General features: G+C 39.1%; 2 protein-coding genes across 6 annotated transcripts in view; one reads left to right on the plus strand and one right to left on the minus strand.

The window, feature by feature from the left end:
• The window catches only part of NT5DC1 (5'-nucleotidase domain containing 1), a 129,128-nt gene that overhangs the window by 83,754 nt on the left and 24,275 nt on the right, over positions 1-21,099 (minus strand). For all 5 annotated transcript variants that reach the window (XM_042445334.1, XM_042445330.1, XM_042445333.1 and 2 more), the window contains exons 3-6: positions 19,223-19,294; positions 17,114-17,220; positions 14,568-14,647; positions 13,007-13,088 (exon numbers count right to left, since the gene is read on the minus strand). In XM_042445334.1, coding sequence (XP_042301268.1) covers positions 13,007-13,088; positions 14,568-14,647; positions 17,114-17,220; positions 19,223-19,294 — 341 coding nt within the window. The remainder of the gene's footprint in view (positions 1-13,006; positions 13,089-14,567; positions 14,648-17,113; positions 17,221-19,222; positions 19,295-21,099) is intronic.
• On the plus strand, positions 2,001-10,867 carry COL10A1 (collagen type X alpha 1 chain). The gene is made up of 2 exons (XM_042445350.1): positions 2,001-2,154; positions 8,588-10,867. The coding sequence occupies exons 1-2, from the start codon at positions 2,007-2,009 to the stop codon at positions 10,450-10,452; spliced, it is 2,013 nt and encodes a 670-aa protein (XP_042301284.1). The 5' UTR covers positions 2,001-2,006; the 3' UTR covers positions 10,453-10,867.

Raw genomic sequence — 21,099 nt, forward strand, 5'->3', positions numbered from 1 at the left:
TTTAGGTCCCCTGAAAGTATTCAGATTGTTCTGGACTGTAACACTATAGAGACAAATGCATGAACTATTTAGCAGGCATTCTAATATTTGTACGGCAGCTGACACATGATACCCTAATTCGGTACTGTTATCCTTGCATGAGATGCAATATTTGCATAGATCCAGACTGTGATCTCAACATGAGATCTCCATTATGTCATTAGACATCACATAATTTAGGCTACTTACATTGGTTTCTATGCACATTATATTCTCATGTACAAGTATGATATCTGATAGACAGCTGTTAGGTGTTTCAAAAGGGCAGGGCTATCTATCACAGTCTATCATGAACTATCAGTAGTTAACTACTAGTGTTTATCATTAATATTTTCCTTAGTGTTGGTGCAACTGATATAGCTAACAGGAAATTGCTGCTGTTTTTGTATTCACTATTGTTGATATTAACTGTGTGATTGATCTAGTTTTAGATTGATTCATATTCTATTTCTTATTATTGTAAGCTGCTTTGAAGATGTATTTTAGTGATATGTGGGATAGACTTTTAAAATAAATCAGAATGCCAGTTGCACCCCAAACCTTGTCTTTGGTTGTACTGATATTTATGAAGAGGCCCTTAATTCAATGGGGTTTTGTAACTGTAATGCATAGTAATTTAATTAATAATAATTTGTTTTATTTATATACCGCTATTCCAAAGATCATAGCGGTGAACAGCAAGTAAGCTAATTAGCAAGTAAGCTAATTAGTAGCAGTTTATCCACCTACAGAATCTATATAGAAGTAGATAAGTAGGAAGGTAAAGAGAGCACAGGTAGTTAAGCTAAATACAATTATTCGTAGAGGCCTGAAGGAATAAAAAAGTATTTGCATGAGGCCAAAAGTTAACCAGATTCTGTAGAATGGAGCCATGGCACTTAAAGTGATGTTAAGCTGCATTACATCTACTGTGTGAATGAATGCAAAGCCAGTTTAGTTCAGCTTTTCAGAAGGCTGGTAAAGACATTCTGCACTCCTTGCACACTAATGAAGGCTTATCAGCCTTACGTAATAGGATTGCCTATCAAAAGAAAATAAAGAAATCCAGTTCTAATGTGGCTTACTTTTTCTTTCAGTCAAAATGCATCTTACATGTGTCTATTTTCAAGTTATTTCTGATGACAAATTAACCTGTCTCAATTCTAGTACAATGACAGCATATTTGGAGAAGGGCGTCTAAAATAATAAAAGTCCCACCTGACACAAAATGTCTTGCCAAGAAAGGTTTCCACCATATTTAGCATTTTCTTGGTTTGGGGGCGGTACTACAACCCAGGGCAACCTCATGTAAGAAGGCACAAACTGTATAAATAACTCAGGATGACACTTGGAATAACAGCTTCTTCTGCTCTACACACCTGTGGCAGAAGGACATTTGAGCCAGGACTGAAGTCAGCTCTGCTGGACACTTGAAATCCTACAACATACCGGTATGCTGCATTTCCATCTGTCTTGGCTTCCAAATGCATTTAAGTGGGACAGAGGTTTTCAGGTGCTCATTAAAGGCACTTGAGGGTAGTCTGGTTACAGTAACTGCAGAAGGCTTGTTGAATATGAATAGGTTTCTAAAGACTACTGCTTTTGAATCAGGAGGACTCAGAAACTTTGATAGGATTATACAGGCATAAAAAAGTGAGGCACCTAGGTAGCTTTATGATCCCACCTTTTATTTCTAAACATTTTTGTAGAGCACTGCCACACAGAGAAAGGATGTCCATGCCAGAAAATGTGCCTAGATTTCTGATATCTGCAATGTCTGCAATGATTTCTGTCTTTATTTTTCTAAAAGACTCAACATTTAAAAACACGTTTTTCATTATAGTTATTAAAATGGAAAAGTACTGAAGCAGAAGACTATGGATAATATTGCTATTTTTGGAGGTACTGTACTGAAAAACACATGAACTCAGCTTTGTAGTACACAAGTAAATACTTTTTCCTCTTCAACACAGTGTGGGTTTCTGAATATGAAGTCACAAATATCCTTCCTGCTGATGCTGCTTTCCATGAACATTGTCCGGGGTGGCGAAGGCTTTTATCCTGAACGATTTCAGAAACAATCTAGCGTGCCAATGAAAGGGCCAGCTTTCCTACCTTTCAACATGAAAAGCCATGGTAAGTTATATTTCCTTTTTAAAACAATGGAGAATGTATAGTTCAGTGGTGTATATGTTCATTATTTTACAGCATTAAGCCAAATACTTACTACCTTTTAACTATTATTTGGAGGTACCAAAGATTAGATTTTGTCCATGGTTTAAATACGTATATTTTTTAAAATGATAGTAACCAATGTTATAATAATTGCCTATGAAAGCAGGGAAACAGCAAGTGAATCTGGTTTTTAACACAACTAAGATCTGCTTTAAATTCTGGAAGAAGCACATAAGAGTCATGCTTGGATTGTACTACTTCAGAAAATACATGGGGGATGCATGCTAGAATTCTCTCTGTTTAAAAGGTTCCAGCCTAGGACAGAGAAAATAAATCCCAGGGAAAACTTTCTATTTATGATGGCATTCCACTGGAAAAGAGATTCATTTTGAAAACATTCAAAAAGCTTCCCACCTGCATTTTGGTCATCCTAAAGAAGTAGTACCATTCCCCTATTCCTGTGCATAGATTACCTTTACATTCATCAGTGACCATAGATGCACAATAGCGATGGATGAATACCCCTGACAACCAGAACATGCAACCACAATCAAGGAAATCTCAAATGAGATCTTAATCGTCTATTAGCTGTACAGTCACCACTCCATATCCAACTGTGTTCCATCCACAGTTGGAAATTATATATAATTTCCCAAAAATAAACTTTGATTTTGCCATTTTTATAAGGGATACCATTTTACTAGGCCACTCTATATAATGGGACTTGAACATCCATGGATTTTGGTATTAATGGGGGCTTCTGGAACCAAACCCTAGCAGATACCAAGGGCCCACTATATTTTACAACAGTTAAGTTACTTTTCTGGGGACTATATTTATAATTAGAAGTTTATATAGTATTAAATGTCAGTGATACTGTGATATATAACTGCAGCTGGTTGCTTTGGTGTCAGTTGGGTGGTAAATACACTCTGGATGGTGACAAATAGATGTAGGTACTCTTAAAAGAGTTGTATTTATTTAGCTAAAAAATCACAATGGGTTCAATCTGCTGCACCATCTAATTCAAAGTAAAAAATAGGATTATAGGAACCTAATATGAAGACAAAGGCCAGAAACAGACAGGCCAAATAACTCAGTAGGCAGCCACAATGGTGCCTTTTGCATTGGGGCCGTGGCAACTGCATGCACCCGGCCCTGATCTGGGCTGTTGCTTTGGTTTTGAACCAGGCCAGAAAAAGTAGCAGTATTTTATCACTCCTTTATGACCCAGTTCCTTGGGGAAGATGTGGATCTGGCAAGGTTGGAGGAGCAATAGGGTTCTGTGTTTTTCACTGTAATGACAGAGAAGGAAAAGCTTTGCTCCTCAGCTAACACAGGTAGCAGGTTGTTAAGATATAGTTTCACTTGAATATTTAAGAAACATCTTCTGGGGTTCTTGATTTCCTCCAGCAGGCAGGGGGTTAGATTAGATTACCTATGTAGATTACCTGCCTCCAGCTCTATGATTTCATGGCACAGGAGATTTAGCACTCCTGTAGCCCCATTCTGCTGAGATAATATAAGAATCCAGCTGAAAGGCATAAAGTGTCCCTTACCCAAAAACATATTCCATTAGAAGGATTTACAGTCATTATGATTTATTTATTGTTCTTATAAAAAATTTGCCATTTGCTGTTTAATTCAATTCATGTTTAAAGGATGTGCCCATATAAAACTAACAACTGAGCATTTTGCTATTTGAACTCTACAACTGACATTCAGCAAATTCTTATCCCAGGCTCCTAATCGGATTGTCCCCCTTTCTGAAATTCCAACAAATTTTAGTTTCATGGGTTTATGTCATTTAAGAGTCTTCTTCTTCAAAAATAATTAACATTATTTATCAGCTAAAACAAATCTGATTTTGCTCCCATAATCCCTTTATTCAAGATAAATAAGTTACATGTAAATTTGTCATGGGTCACTGGTGTCTTTGACTTTGTAAAACATGGATGGGACATTGAGAGTTGCAGCCTAACCACTTTTCAGAAGTAGTTAGGCTGAAATTCTCATACTTCCTCTGGTTATGCTCAATAGGGATATTGAAAGTCCAACAACATAGAATCATAATTGGAAAAGACCCCAAGGGCCATCCAGTCCGACCCCCTGCCATGCAGGATATCACAATCAAAGCATCCCTGACAAATGGCCATGCAGTCTCTGTTTAAAGACCTCCAAGGAGGGAGATTCCACCACTCTCCAAGGGAGTGTGTTCCACTGTCAAACAGCTCTTATTGTCAGGAAGTTCCTCCTAATGTTGAGGTGCCACATGTTCCCCACCTCTATGGCAGTGAGAATAAGGTAGAAGCTGAACCTAGCTGAAGTACTCTTTATGTACTGATGGACAGGTCTATACATGGCTTAATGTATATGTTTTCACCTTTTCACAAGTGCTAAATGACATTCATCCTACACAGACAAAAAATAGGCTTTGACTGTTGAGAATTCTGGAAGTGCTCTATAAACAACAACACACAAGCAAAAAATTAGCATAACCCTACTTTTTCAATTGATGGGGGAAATAAACTCAGCAAAATAATAAGAGCCAAAAGTCATTCAGCTAGCATTAAATTCTTTGCTCTCAGGCTGGCTGGAAGTCTCTAAGCTTTTTAAAAGTGTCAAATGTCCAGAAACAGGTGGCCTTCAGAATTTTTTGACCATCATACCTACTTTTTTCATTACACTGAGTAAGTTGTGTAGCCAGGCTTTTTGTCCAGACAATTTAAATCATGTGTACATTCCAGTGAACAAATTTCATTTGTTTAATTTTTAAATATACTAACTGAAGCGATATCTGGGAGAAAAACATGTCAGAAACATGGATCAGGCACAGACAATCTGGATTTTCTGATGTGTTTAGATTCTGATCCTGACCAGCTTGATCATGAAGTAGCTAAACAGAACTTCCTGCATTTTTAACTTAATGGTGCTTCCTATGTGCTCCAGCAATTAACACTTTGCTGAAGAGAGAACTGTTTGCAGGCTTCCTTGCTTCCCACTCTCCAAAACAAAAAAGGTTTCTTAACCCAACATGAGCTGAGGAAAAGTAATACTGTACTGCTTCAAATACAGACAAGTGACAGTTTGGCTTGTAAGCCCTGGTGGTGAAATGGCAGTACAGCAACCACTTACTCACAGCCACAAGATTGTGAGTTTGATTCCAGCAAATGGGTCCAGGGTTCACTCAGCCTTGCATCCTTCCATAGGTTGCTAAAAGGAGTACCCAGCTTGTTGGGGGCAATTAGTTTACATGTTGTAAACCACTTAGAGACTGCTTAGTTCAGTATGAAGCAGTATAGAAATGTATCTGCTATTGTGAATTCTGAGAGTGGTAGTACAAAAAGCCCAATTTGCTTTCCTATCATTTCTCTTTCAATAATAATCAAATCAATGTCTATTAGTGATTTTAAAAATCAGTAAATCTTGTAACTTTTTCCACAATATGTATGCACTGTCTGCTCAGAATGATTAATCCGAACTAATAGGAATGGTCAAATGGATGCTTTGTTTGTTTTGCAAGGTTCCATAAAAATTAAGATAAGTAAGCACCTCTTTGGTAGCATGAAGGCTTAAATGAAGAATCACAGCCAACTTTTGAGCATTAGGAATACATAGGATCATCAACTGACTGGTGCAGATTAGTAGCTAACAGTACAATCCTATGTACTCAGAACTAAATTCCACTGAGTTCAATGAGACTTCAGTCATGAACTCACTAGGCAACCTGATGTCAGTCTTGTAACTGTAATATAATTGTAATAATAATAATAACAGTGTTGCAAGGATTTCTGAGATGTCTCAGATGTTTTAAACATTTGGAATATACTACAGAAACACTAATTATTACTATGATTAAAAAGGCACATTTTTTTCTCTTAATATAATACATGTTTAAAAGGGAGTAAACCTGGTTGTTGCTAGGGGATAAATTTTGAGTGAGGTCTTTACCCCATAGACACACACATTATTAAACATATTCTGGGGATTCAGTGTGTTTTTTAACAGTGAGATTTGTTGCTGCTTTTATTTGCCATCATTGCCTTTGATTTATGTCCAGACCAAGTGAGATATTGAAAGGTATTTAAACCAATTCCAGTCTGGGGTTCATTAAAGGTCAATATCTAGGTTACATTCTGAAGGAAACAAGACTGTTCCCTTGTTAAACTCCTAATTATCTTCTGGACTCAAAAACTGAACTTACTGAACTTATACTTCTGCGGAGGAGCTAGGTACATACAAATTGAGTTTTCATGAGGCAAATTCAGACACAGGACCACAACAGAGAAACAGTCTCAAACTGTGCTATGAAAAGAACCTCACTTCATTTGGAATATAGGATAAAGAAGGGCAATGATTTGATTGTTATTCCTTAAGCCTTAATGATCAAAACCTTGGGAAGCTTTTTATATGTATGACCCTGGCTCTGCTAATTTGTGATGCATGTACAAAATTGGGAGGCTGTGTTCTTATTTATAAATAAAGCAAAATTCTTAAAAATTTCCCAAACCAATTTTGGTGAAATTGTAATTTATTTGTTTCTTATGATATAATATGGACTAACTCCTGTGACAATACATTTCAAACATTATGGGCAAAGGTTCCTAACAATAAATAAAAACCATGCAGGATTAGATTTGTTAAACACAGTTCTTAAGGCCCTGGCAAGAAAGTTGCCTGGAACATCCTTTTTCCATAGCATTCCAACAGACAAGATACCTTCACTAGCTAACTAAAAAATTAGGAAGATATTCAGTTTCCTGTGATGATAAAATGTGTAATTGGGCTCAAAAGCTGTGGTTTATGTTATGCAATCTGTGTCACATGAAACATTAAGCATTATTTTTACTTCTGTCATAGGTACATTTTTAACGATAAATAGCATGTACATGTTCAATTGTTCATTTAAAGCTCTTAAAGTTTCAGTATCCTCTTTCCTTGTGGTTGACATATGGTTGAATGGCTCCATCTGCTGGTTTATAAAACATCATACAACCATCTATCTGTAGGTGATTGATATAAATTATTGCAACCATGGCTGTGTAGCCATGCTAAAGTCAGCTGAACTCAGATTCTTTCTTTTGCTTTTCTTCTCAATAACAAAATAATTGCTTTGGTAGATATTAAATTAAAACATATGAATGAAATTAAAGTTAAAATAATCATGTTTTGAAATGACAAATCTCAGTAGTGCTTCTTTCCAGATAAAGATGTTGTCTTAAACAGACATTTTTGGCAGTAAGCTCTATTGAACCCAGGCTGACTTACTTCTGAAGAAACATGCATATTACCTAACTAATTTGTTCTGAACAGGCTAGAATGGTGGGTCTTTAATGTTGCATACTGTAGAGGATGGGAAATAGAGCTTCAAGAGACTTGTAGTGTGCACCTTCTTTCTTTGTGCCAGCAGAATGAAAAAGGACTCACAGGCAAAACAGACTCAGGAGATTATCACACAGGAATGGTATAAGGATGGGATCGCTCCCCCATCCTTATCCCGTCTTTGACTGTGAGCCTGTGAGCAACACTATTGTCCCGTTACCAAAGCGGCATTGCATTAACACAAATTCTCATTAATGCGGGCAATGTCACTTCAATGACGGGATCTGTGCGACGTAGTTTGAAAGTCTTTCACCCGATTGTGGTCAATCATGCTTTTTGAATGATATAATGTCTGGATAAGAGTGATGTCATATGAAAATCTTCTCGATGTTGTGCTATGAGAATGGGGAAAGGATGGGGAAAGGACATTTCATCACCCATCTGATAATCTCCTCAATATCCATTCCCTTCTGTATAAATTAGTCCTCCAGTTTCTCTGTCCCAAGACTGAAAGGGAGACTCAAGAAACAGGAGGCTGATAATAATGCAGGCTGTACTCTTTATCAATAGGAGATGTAGTATTAATTGTAATCTATTTGCATGAAATTTACTGTCATCCTGTAAGATTTTGTTTCTTATGATATAATATGGACAGTGTCTAGTGATAATACATGTTCCCTACACTGTGGACAAAGATTTCAAAATATGAATAAAAATCATGACTAGGTGGCAACCCTAGGGCTATCAGTGACTGCCAAAACAAACATTGAGAAGCATTTAACTGCAAGCACACTGAAGTAAATGGGATGCTCCCAGTTTTGTTTGCATGATTTAGCTTTCTCATCACCTACTGAACTTAATTTACTTTTGTTTTTCAAAGTCGGAATATTGGAACTATAAAAGCATTTGTAAAAAAAATGTTTATGTGGGGGGACTAAGGTGAAATAGTATTTACTCATTCCAAACAGATGTACAATACAACACCTCCCACTGTATTATAAGAAACTAATGTCTATCTCAGTGTACAGATTTCAACTGCTGCACCCTACTAATTATTTTAATTTGGTTTTAGTTATACAGACAAGAGGAGAACAAGGGCCACCTGGCCCAGCTGGCCCTCCTGGCCCAAGAGGACTCCCAGGCCCTACAGGATCTCCAGGGAAACCAGGATATGGAAGCCAAGGGCCTCCAGGGCCACAGGGTCCCCCAGGACCACCAGGACGTTCAGCTCTTGGAAAGCCAGGGCTGCCAGGTTTACAAGGAAACCCTGGGGACAGAGGACTGTCAGGAGAAAAGGGAGACATGGGGGCTGCTGGTCTTCCTGGCCCAAGAGGTCCCCCAGGGGCCCCCGGGATTCCTGGTCCCGCTGGGATTTCTGTTGCTGGCAAACAAGGACTTCCAGGGCCACAGGGTCTGAGGGGTGACCCTGGAGAAAAAGGTGAGCCAGGTGTTTCTGGTATAAATGGACAGAAGGGAGAAACTGGGTATGGGGCTCCAGGTCGTCCAGGGGAGAGAGGTTTGCCAGGGCCACAGGGGCCTGCAGGGTCACCAGGACTTGCAGGAATAGGGAAGCCTGGGGAAAGGGGATTTCCAGGTCAACCAGGTAACAAAGGGGACCGTGGTTTACCAGGCACTCCAGGACCAGTTGGCACCTCAGGCCCCCAAGGACCTCCTGGGGAACGCGGAGAACCAGGAATAGGAAAACCTGGGCCCAGTGGATCACCAGGTTTACCAGGCATTCCTGGGGCAAAAGGTCTCCCAGGGCCTGCTGGCTTGACTGGTCCCCCTGGTCTCCCAGGGTTTGGAAAACCAGGGTTGCCTGGGATGAAAGGAAACAGAGGCCCTGAAGGTCTTCCTGGCATCCCAGGAGCCAAGGGAGAACAAGGCCCCACTGGAGCCTCTGGGGAACCAGGACCAGCTGGACCCCCAGGAACTATGGGTCCTCAAGGGCTCCGGGGTATAGCTGGAGAAAGTGGTATGCCTGGCCTAAAGGGTGAAAGAGGTCCTGCAGGCCCAGCAGGGTTCCCTGGCATTAAAGGAGAGCGGGGTCTACCAGGATCAGATGGAAAACCAGGGTTTTCAGGGGAACCAGGACTTCCTGGCCCCAAAGGGCAGCCAGGTTTGCCAGGTCCTAAAGGAGATACTGGTCATACTGGACCTCCTGGCCTTCCTGGACCAATGGGTGCCTCAGGACCTAAAGGAGCAGAAGGAATTGATGGTGAGCCCGGGCCAAGAGGGTCACCTGGAATACCAGGTACAAGAGGACCAGTTGGTCCTCCAGGTATTCCAGGACTCCCTGGCAGTAAAGGGGAAACTGGTGCACCAGGATTACCAGGTCCAGCTGGCATCGCTACAAAGGGCTTAGATGGGCCTATGGGACCCCCCGGACTTCCAGGTCCCAAGGGCCACAGTGGGGAGCCTGGATTGCCTGGCCCTCCGGGTCCCCCAGGTCCCCCTGGTCCAGCTATCCCACAAGGTCAGGCCTTGGCAGGTGTCCCTGTTATGAAAGCTGGAGGTGCAATTCAAGGCTTAACTGGTATGCCTGTCTCAGCTTTCACTGTCATTCTTTCAAAAGCTTACCCTCCATCAGCTGCCCCCATTAGATTTGATAAGGTTCTGTACAACAGGCAACAGCACTATGATCCCAGGTCAGGCATCTTCACTTGCAGGATACCAGGACTTTACTACTTTGCTTACCATGTTCATGTGAAAGGGACACATGTTTGGGTTGGCCTGTACAAAAATGGTTCACCCATCATGTACACATTTGATGAATACAAGAAAGGATACCTTGATCAAGCTTCTGGTAGTGCTGTTGTTGATCTAATGGAAAATGATCAAGTCTGGCTGCAGCTACCCAACAATGAATCAAATGGCCTCTTTTCTTCAGAGTATGTCCATTCCTCTTTCTCAGGTTTCTTATTTGCACAAATATAGTAGCTCATTAAAAACAAGGTTTTAAAGGAGTATCTTATTATGTATTTCATACTGCTAGGTGTCTACTAGCAACTGAACACAGAATTAAATTTCTAAGACAAATGTTGCATGATGCATATCTTAGGTGCTATTTTTAAAAGCCATTTTAAAGGGTAATGTAATTATTCACACATTATGCCACATGTTATTGCAATACCCAGATATGTATTTTATCTGTCCAAATACAGAAATATTAATTATAATTGCCAAGATTAGGTCTTAGAAAAGGGTATAATTATATCCTGCATAAACCTTCTCATTCATGATATGTAGAAAGGAAGCACTAGTATAAGTTTAATCCTGCCATCCTATTTTTGAATTATGTGATTAATAACACTGGTGTCTACTGCAGGTTACGTGGCTTGAGGATTGTAGTTTAACACAGGGTATTTATTTGGTTACAGATATTATTTCCACAGTAAAAAGATGCAAAAACTCATAACAGCAACACACAATAACAATAACATTTTTTCCTTCTGAAATCAAAGGGCTAATTTATCTGGAACCATTTTAATGCAAGAGTGTGATGGCAAGTCTACATAGAAGGACTTTCACATTACAACTACAATGATTATTTACTAATCCAATGTGAAATTATTATAATAATTCAATATAAATTGATCCTTTTTTTCCACATCAGTTAGTTAGCAAAAACATATGGAGATTTATATGATAAAATGAATACAAAGTGTTCCACCTTGACTGGAATATTCAAAATAAAATTAGCTTATGTTGTTCCAGTACTAAAAATACATATATTAAAGTACTTTCCAAAAATCCTTTCTCCCTTTAATATTTTCTTGTAATACAATGTCTTGAGTATTAGTAAACATTTAGGTTTGAGGGATGCCTTTTTTAAAAACATAACTGAGAAGAGACTGGGAAAGCTGCATTTTACATTGTAAATTTTGTGTATCATACTTCCCATACCAAATTGGCATTAAATTTCTAAGCATTTGCAGTGAATTCACTGTCCATAACACCAGTATAACAGCCATTCTTTGGGACTGTATAGTCTTGGGGGTCTGTAAATTGGAACTGAAGCACTTGCTCGCAAACACAGCATACTCTAAAAATCAGGTCATCAGCCATTTAATGTACCAGCACATTGGCCCGATCCCAGCAGGCCTAATCATGCACGAATATTCAGTGCAACAGCTAATGGTGCTAGAGGGTAATGGCAGCTGTATCTGCAGCACAGGACATATCCAGTCAGTTCAAATAAGACCCAGATGATCACTGCAATTTGGATGGACATGTCCATCCAGTTGTGCAGCTGCAGCCACATCAGTAGCATACACAGAAGGCTACCTTCAGTAGCAAATCTTGCTTGGTCATGTTCACTGTATCTATGTTTGATACTAAACTGAAACAATTCTTACTCTTCCATAAGCAGTCTTGGCTGGCTGACCTTTTAACTCAGCCTTATAAAATACGTTATAATGTTACCTGCTACAGAAAGTTGTCTTTTTACATATGGCATTCAGAAAATGATATGCATCGGCTACATAAATAGAAAAATATTGTTTATGTTTGTTAGTTTTACACTATGGTGCTTGTACAGTTACTTATTGTACTAACATGAGATCAATTATTTTAAAAATTATGTCACTATTTAATTGCACACAAAGTTGTTAACTGCACAACATTTTCGAGAAATGAAAATGTATGTTCTTTCTTGTATTGATTGGAAATCGGCCGTTTGTTGTTCTCAAATACCTAGTTGTGTTTCTTAAACCTGATTAGAAAATCATATTTAATAAAACAATGAACTACATGTTTAGAGTTTGGTCTCTTTTTATTTAGCTTTTTTTTACCCAATTAATTTTTCAGATCTATGTCGACACAAAGTTATTGCTGTTTTCCCTTATGTCTAGTCCAGTGAAGGCTTGTACATGATATGCAGCATGCACATTACAAAAACCACATTTCATTTCTGAATTCTTTCTATTAATTTAGAAAAAGAAAAATAATTTAATTTGTATTTAAGTATTCTACTGGAAATCTGCATCCCAGGTAGGCTACTTCTACATCCTACTGGTGGTAGATTATGCATCCCAATGTCTGCTCTACTTCCTTTCTGCAAAAGCCCTGCCTATATGCTTCAAACAGAAAACTGGGAATTCTGCTTGTCTGCTGCCAAAGACCTCGTTCTGCTCTGACACCCAAGTAGTCTTCCATATACTAGTCTAACAGCAGATTTACCCCTTTTATCAGTTCTGTACTCCAGGTCTGTTCAGAAGCTAATCCCATCGTGTTCAATGGGAATAGCTTTTAGGCAAGTCTGTACTGATGTTCAGCCTTAATAACACATCAAAATTGAAATAGGCCCATCATTACAAACAAACAAATCTAAATAAAGTTATGTTTCAGTCAACAAGGCCACATTTTTAATTCTAAATGCCAACATCCAAGGCTCATATGTCTGACTGCCATTAAGGGTTAGCTATGTTGTGATAGATGCAAAAATATTAGCTTTCTAAAAAAAAGACATTGTTTGGCAGTGCTGACTCACCTTTAAATGCCGAAGTCTTATAATTATGCTGTATGGCAGCAACAATGTCCTTCCAAAAGTCATACTTTCTCCTAGGACTGTGCTATAATTGTAAAAAGAAATCCTGTGACTATCTTCAAAATTAATGGCTCCAATGTAAGAAGCAGCAGCATTGAGAAAGGGGAACCTGCAACATGTTTAACTGGGGAGTGTCCTTATTCAGGAATCAAATCATGCCCTATTCCAGGCCACTCCATTCTGTTACTGCCATCACTCCATTTTCTATACCATCTCTGTGGCACACACAGTCAGGATTCAGCACACTCAGCCACCATGGAGATGTTCTAGAATGTTTTCACTTTCAGTTTTAACTCCTAAAAACAGTTTCCTAAAGTACATACCTCATGGTACTGATTTAGATACTTTAAAAGAAGTTTGATATAAGTATATAAGATAAACAAGAGATGTTCAATCAATCAATCAATCAATATATGGTCAATGGACCCAGTGAAACATGCTGTAACTTAAAACCAATAAAAATAGAGAAATCACATAGGAAGATCCAAATAACTTAAATAAAATCAAGTTATCAGATTGAGTTGCAACACAAGATTTATTAATTGTAAATCTGGGGTATATTGCCATTAGTCAGACCTCTTTTTAATACCATAATTCTTTCTCTCTAATTTTAGTGGCTAGAGACAAAATTTTACAGCTGATAGGGTAATATTCATGCATTTGTCTTCCAACAACATTTTGATGTAAAACATTTCAGAATGGCCCAGTTTACAGCTCAATAAAGGGAAAATCGGCTGGTTACGATTCTGGTTATAAAAGACACATGATAACAAAATGTGTGGTAATGTTTCAACGACTTGCCATCCACAAGGGCAGAAACTAACAGAGGTGGTTAGCCCAGTGTATCTACCAAAAAGTGGGTTAGAAGGGAAACAGGTGATGTTGTACTTCAGACAACAGGTGTGATATATCATTGCTTAAAGCTAAAACTTTAAAAAAATATCCTGCAACAATAAAGCAAGAGAGGAAATTCTGGGCAAGCAGTTATTTACTATCCTGGCTTTGCCCTTGCAGAGAGTTTCCTCTGTAGAAGACCTTTAAACATGAAATATCACCACCAGATATCCAAAATGCTTTTGTCTATTCTAGCTGCTCAGTATTCTACCCTATCATTCTGCTGTATGTATAGGCCAAGTCTTAGAATAGGAGAGCAATGGGAATTCAGACAGGAGTATGGATTTAATTCTACATCACAGATTAGAATCATGTGGCCCTCCAGATGTTGTTGACCAGCAATCTCACCATTAGCTATGTTGGCTATAACTGATAAGAGTTGTAGTTTAACAATTTCTGGAGACCTGCACAATCTGCTGTTCTGATCTATATACCATATGTGTGAATTCTGCCTTAGGAACTCATGATTTCCATGGTATATTTAATTGTTAAGAAATTTGGAATGTAACACATAAGTAGAGTGAGAAGCACAAGAAGCAGGGATATGACAAAGACTACTTTATGCCACAGAGATTTTTTTCATTGGATTGTAAATCAGGTTAATACTTACTTTGTTTAAACCATCCACAATCCGTGCACAAAGAAGTGCCCCTGGCAGATCAAAATAGTTGTCATAAGAATAATATTTAACTGCAAAGAAGAAGAAAAAATTGTAATATCATATCAGGTATTCTGCTAGAAAAGCAGTGATTCCAACTTCTCACATGAAACTATGCAATTCAGAGGTTCTTATAACAAATTTACTTGGAAAAAGCAGGAAAATGTGTTAGTCTGGCTAATTATTTTGGTAAACTGATCTTTCTTACTTTTCCATTGGTGACCACTCCCCTGCAGGATTATCTTTTTCTTTTCTTTTTTCAAAACCAAACCTTGTTTCTGTGCCTTTTAGCAGCAAACTCATCTGCAAACATTATTTCTGTCCCACACTGTCTCTGAAGCTGTCAATCAGTCAAATGAATAAAAGTATGCAGCTCAATTCAACAACAACAAAACAAAGTTCATGTCTCAACAGACCAAAAATGATCACTGCCTTCCAAAATGCCTGGGTGAACAGCTAGGTTTTAACTTGTTCAGAAATGAGATCAATGTTGACACCAGTCAGACCTCCATAAGAAATTTCTACAACTGTTTCAGATGAGAAGACCCTCGTGCATCTCCACATGGTGGACTTTTTTCAGTGGTGGGCCTAAAGAGGTGCTCCTCTACATCCTGGTCAAATCTTTATGATTAGCCATTATGAGATGTGCATATGAGACTCATATTTTTATTTGTAAGCTACTCTGTATCCCAATTTTTGGGGTAAAGTGGGATAATAATGATAATAATATAATATTACCATAAAAGTTGTAAGGCCTCTTGTAGGTACCCAGTCTAACCATACGATATAAGAAATCTAGAGCTAAAGCATTGGATAATTTTTCAGTATTTGTTCCAATGTGGGACCACCCATTCGAAGAGCCCTAGTGGTATAGTGGTTAAATGCCTCTACTGTAGCCACACACTCACAGGTTGTGAGTTCAATACCAGCCAGGGGTTCAGGATGCACTCAGCCTTACATCCTTCTGGAGGCTGCTAAAATGAGTACCAGCTTGCTGGCAGCAATTAGCTTACACATTGTAAACCACTTAGGGAGTGCTTAAGTGCACTGATAAGCGGTATAGAAATGTATTTGCTATTGCTATATCACCCCTTTGAATAACCGTTTTGAATGTCAAACTGCTCTTAACATTAAGAATGTATGGAAAAACTAGGATGTGGGCAAGTAAAATTTTGGCGTGTTTCAGACCGCCTCTTTGGGGCGGCCTGTAACCAGCCCTTTTCCTGCTGTATCGGGGCCTCAGCTGCCACAACGGCAGCCTCTGAGGCCCCGATCCGCAAGAGGCCGCTTCCCCGCGGCCTGGAAAGGGGTGTCCTTGGGGAGTAGGAGCCTTTGCATTGCCGGCGCAGCCATCTAAAAGCTGCGCCAGTGACGCAAACCACAGGAGCTCCGTTTTGGAGCTCCTTCTCGTGCCGCGGAAAGGGCACTCTAGGCGCACGGCATGACGACATCACAACCGCACCACCTCGTTTGGAGGCGGCGCGGTGGTGACGTAGTCATGGCGGCGCCCATCTGTATAGTGCGCCGCCATTTTGTATGGACTGGGTCCGTACTAGGGTTAGGGGCGTCAAGAAGTGACGCCCCTTTCTAACTCTAGTATGCACTTGTCGCGTACTAGGGTGCCTGTTTGTAACAGGCCATAGTAAATGAAGGAGAAGAAAATGTTGAAATTCACCATGGTTCTACACCCTTAGTGTGAGGAGAAGCCAAGTGAACAGGCACAACATTGGGAGCATGGCTGTGACCAACAGGATCTTCCTACTGATGCTCTGAGGCTTTTCCTTTGCCTCAGAAACATTCCTTGACTCCGTGGTCCTAACACTTGCCTCGCTTTTACCCCCAATACACTTTTCCTTAAATGAATTAGGGTTGAGGTCCCCGAGTGTGCTTCTCCTATGTATGTTTTACTGTAGATAGCATGTTATCTGTGAAAATTATTCTCCTAAATTCACTAATGTCATTTTACTTATGGAAACAATAATAAAAGTAAACTTTATTTACAAGAAGATGTTATTATTGTATCTTTTCAAGGTTAGTACACAGATCATATGGTTACAGTATTTACAGCATTTCACTGTTACAAATTATTTCTTCTTCAGTTCCCTCACTGAATTTCTTTCAGTTCTAAACTGTTTTCTGCTTCTTTTGAATTACTCTCTCTAATATAACTCCTGTTAACAGAAGTATGAATTCTTCTAAGGTTTGGCTTGAATCTCAACTGACAACCCACAGAACAAAGCAGCTATGAACTGACTTGTTAAATGAGTCTGAGCATTAAACTGACACACTCTCTTCAATTCTCCCTTGCTCTTCCCCTTTTATTGTCACAATTGCCAATAGCATCACCACATGACCCTTTAGTCAGCTGGAGCCACTTTACACAGAATAATGTGTTAAGTTGGCTAAAAAGAAATCCAGTCATTGATCCCATCTGGCCTTTAGTCAGTCATTGAGACCAAAGCAACATTGTTTTATATCTATACATCTATATCAAATACCTGAACGAGAAACCATTCCACTCATTGTCTGGAAGTGTTTCCACTCTTTCCTTCCATATGTCTCCAAGATCTCTTCAGGGGTCATGTGCTTTGTCCCATGACTTGCCCTGTTTGACATATGCATGGACCCAGAATTAAAAACAGGCATTTCAACCAGATGTATGAATTTTCTTCTATCTCTCTTCCCCAAAATTGCAGTAGGATGTCTTTGAACAACAAAGATCACGACATAATAGTCTCAAGTTAATGGTTATGCACTTCTTCAAGAGAAGAAACCCACAACCTTTAGGAGATCTTTTGTAACAGACATTGGGTACTACATCAACTTTGTCATATCAACTTGTGGAACTCAGAGGGTTGGGCAAGCCAAAGTATATGGAGTATCACCCAATTTTCTAGTATCTCCTAAAATTCTTTGGAAATTAATTCCAGCTGATCTGTATTTATTTCCCTGAAGAATTAATAATTTACATTCACTGATTTTCTTAAGAATCTGAGTGATCTTATTAATGTTTCTGTATTGCATTGATATATTTGGGGGGGACGGGGACGAATTGACCCATGAATGCTATCAGTTCAAGCATCTTAGAAATGAGTTGCATATGATTTATTTTATTTAAGAAATTTATTCTAGGAATGGTTTACTTATTGCTCCATTGTTTTATTTATTTCATTTATATCCCACATTTCTCCCATTAGGGGATCTAAAGCAGTTTCATTTAGTGAATGAGCTACATTTACAAGTGTATGTGTTACAAAGTTATCAAATGAATTCTGAGCAAATTAATTTTATTGATATTTTATTGAAAGAGTTTTCCTACTGTTATATCAATTCTATATAGTCGAACCAATTAATTTGCAAAATGAACTGGTTATTTACTGAATTGTATCCAACTACTTGAGTTTATTTAGTTTAATGTAGAAATTACAGGTTTATCCTTATTTCTGCCCCCCCCCCCCCCCCGTTCATTCCTTTCCTTAAGTAATTTACTGAATTGGTCTTTGGAAATGCAATTCTAAGTGTATTTATTCAGAAGTAATATTTATTTTAATGGCATACATTCATTGGTAGATATAGGAATGTTGTCTAATGAAGGGTATGAGCTGATCCTATTAACTGAATGAATTCATTGAAAGTTAAAATATTTGAAGATGGCAGTAATAGAAGATTAAGCTGAATGGAACCAGGAATCAAGAGTGTGTTGATGTTTTCATTTGTTCTTATTTTTTTATGACAATTAAAAAGTTACTTGATCAAATCTAAAAGTATGCAGTCTTCCAGGTTGACACTAATAGATAATATCAATTTTAGGTGGCTTCGCAACACACTTGGCAAATCAGAATGTTATGTGAACACTGGAGTTACTGTATATACAAAGCAGCCATGTGAAGTGCAAATAGTGTATATACTGGAATTCCATACACACACACACACACACACACACACACACACACTCCAGATAGATAGATGGCTTATTTCATGTTCAATATGTTTGCTGATAGAACCACTGGGTGCAGCATAGGGTACTATCTATAGGAACTGTGCTTGTACTACAGAGTGAGAAGCTTCCTTCTTCTGTTCAGCATTTTATAACTGGATATTTTTTCAGACATGAGTCTTAGAAGGGACACCTTGACTTTCATGTAAAAGTGCATGACACCTGTATGGCAATGTCATTTCACCATTCCAGCAATGCAGAAAAGGATAACTCTGATGGCATGCAGGAAGAGCATGACATATATGAGAAGGATATAATCCCTTCCCCCAGGTGGTATCTGGTATTCTCCAGAGATGTTGGGCTATAATTCTCAACTTTCCCAGCCAGCATGGAAAAAACCCAACAACAACTCAGGAGGGCAGCAACTTGGCAGAAGATGGCAAGCATACATTCTATACTTAACAGCAAGATTGTAGCCCCACAGGGCTGTTGGGCTCTAATTCCCATCTGCTACATCAGTGGTCAACTATGGTGGAAACTGTATTTGATGTGTCCCAAATTCTCCAACCCTAACATACAGAACACACAGCAGAAAACAGAATATTGCTATAAAAATAGAAATGTGTCAGAAACACACAAGTTATTGAGACATGAGAGACTGAAGTGTTACCTCAAAACAGTTCCATCCTCCGAAAGTTTAAGGAAGTTCCCATCTTCCATATCTAGCACCAGGCCTTTACAGCTAAAAGTATTTGAAGTCAGCAACAGGGAAATGAAATTATTATTATTATTATTATTATTATTATTATTATTATTATTATTATTATCATTATTATTTTAAATATATACACAAGTGGCAGAGCATATAGTATAGACTGTAATCTTAAATAAATTTATGGCAATAGAGATAGGCCTGGCAGTTCAATACTACCTGCATGCTGTGGCTTGGGAGAATTCATCATCAGGCCAGCTGCACATTCAAACCAAAATGGCCTGGACATAGAGCAAGGGTGGGGAACCTCTCTCTCTATATATATATATAGATAGATAGATAGATAGATATAGATATAGGATTACAACTCCCATAATCATTTACCACCAGTCACATTAAGTCCAGCTGATGGAAATTGTCAGGCAAAACCTCTAGTAGGTTGTAAGTCCTGCTGTAGAGACTGTGGAGTCATAAGAAAGAGGATTCAGAACAAGGCTTGTCTAAATATTGTCAGTCAGGAACCTCTCAGAAAAACTATACATAACTAAAAAACAAACACAAAACACAAAACCATCCACTCAGCCCAATAATCCTGACAGGAAACTGGAAGTTCTGGCACCCACTGATAGTGTAATGGATGATGCTGTGTCATAACTGAGCCATGGGACTAATGAAACAAGGGGCAACAAGGTGTAAGCAAAAGATTTTATTTTTAATATCTTTGTTAAAATATTTACATTTTTTTCCTATCAAAAGACTTCAGGACAGGACACTAACAACAAACTTCTAATACTTTAGAAGTCTGAAAATATTTTACAATGGCTTAAAATAAATTAAAACCATCAAAACCAAGTGGACTGAAAGAGAAATTCACAGCTTTATCAGGCCTGATCCCTAATCAGCAAGAACTTTTAAAAACAGCTAAGGCCTGTTACAGACAGCCAAAATAAAGCTGCTTCGAGACACAGTGGTGGTATGGTGCTTCAATGATGCACGTGTCCTAAGAGTCCAGAAGTCGCACCAAAGCCACGTTCCAGCCCTAAAGACTGGAGCATGGCTTTGGTGCGACTTCTGGACTCTTAGGACAGGCCTATGTTTTAAATTGATGCTGAAATGAAACCAGTGTCAGAGTCAACTGGGCCTCCAAAGAGTGGGCACTCCACAACCAGGGCATCTCTGTTGTGTGTTGCCTCCACTGTTGGGATATAGTGTAGGGATTCCCTCCAACAGATCTCAGTCCTTTGGCAGACTAAGGCGCTGTATAGACCGCCCAAATGTGCTGTGCTGGCACTGATTTTAGGGTTAGGGACAACGCGGCAAATGCACGGTCCCTAACCCTAGCATGGTGCGACGGTGTAACAATGGTGGCATCCCATGTACATGGGTGCCGCCATTGTGACATAAGCACCGCACAGCATCGCACTGTGCTTACACTGTGAGTGTGCCATTGGCACACTCATGACGTCCGCCCTGTGGCACAAAAAGAACCCATTTTTTTCTGGGTTCTTTTTCCTCTGGAGGGAAGCTGCGTGGTTTGGTGGCTGCAGCTTCCCTCTGGAGGGAATTAAGCTGCCAGCAGGCTGCCCTTTTGGGGAGGTCTGTCCCACACCAAAGAATAGTGAGCTATATTGAGAACCAGTGCTATGTACTGGTTAGTGCTGGGCTAGAGCTTCGGAAATCCAATTTCAAGTCCCCATTGAGCTAAAAAAATAAATCAGTGGATGACCTTAGGCCAGTCATTCTCTCACAGTCTGACCTTCTTCACAAGGTTATTGTGAAAAAAGAACAGTACTGTAAAGTAAGGATGCAGACAGCCATATAAATTGTCTTGAACG

Source organism: Sceloporus undulatus, chromosome 1 (genome assembly GCF_019175285.1).
Source record: "Sceloporus undulatus isolate JIND9_A2432 ecotype Alabama chromosome 1, SceUnd_v1.1, whole genome shotgun sequence".
NCBI lineage: Eukaryota > Metazoa > Chordata > Lepidosauria > Squamata > Phrynosomatidae > Sceloporus > Sceloporus undulatus.

What these genes read in the sequence shown, in the direction of transcription:
- COL10A1 (XM_042445350.1), top strand. Translation starts at nt 2,007, where the DNA reads ATGAAGTCACAAATATCCTTCCTGCTGATGCTGCTTTCCATGAACATT. An exon ending in TTTCAACATGAAAAGCCATG is followed by an intron (nt 2,155 to 8,587) that starts GTAAGTTATATT and finishes ATTTGGTTTTAG; the next exon opens with TTATACAGACAAGAGGAGAA.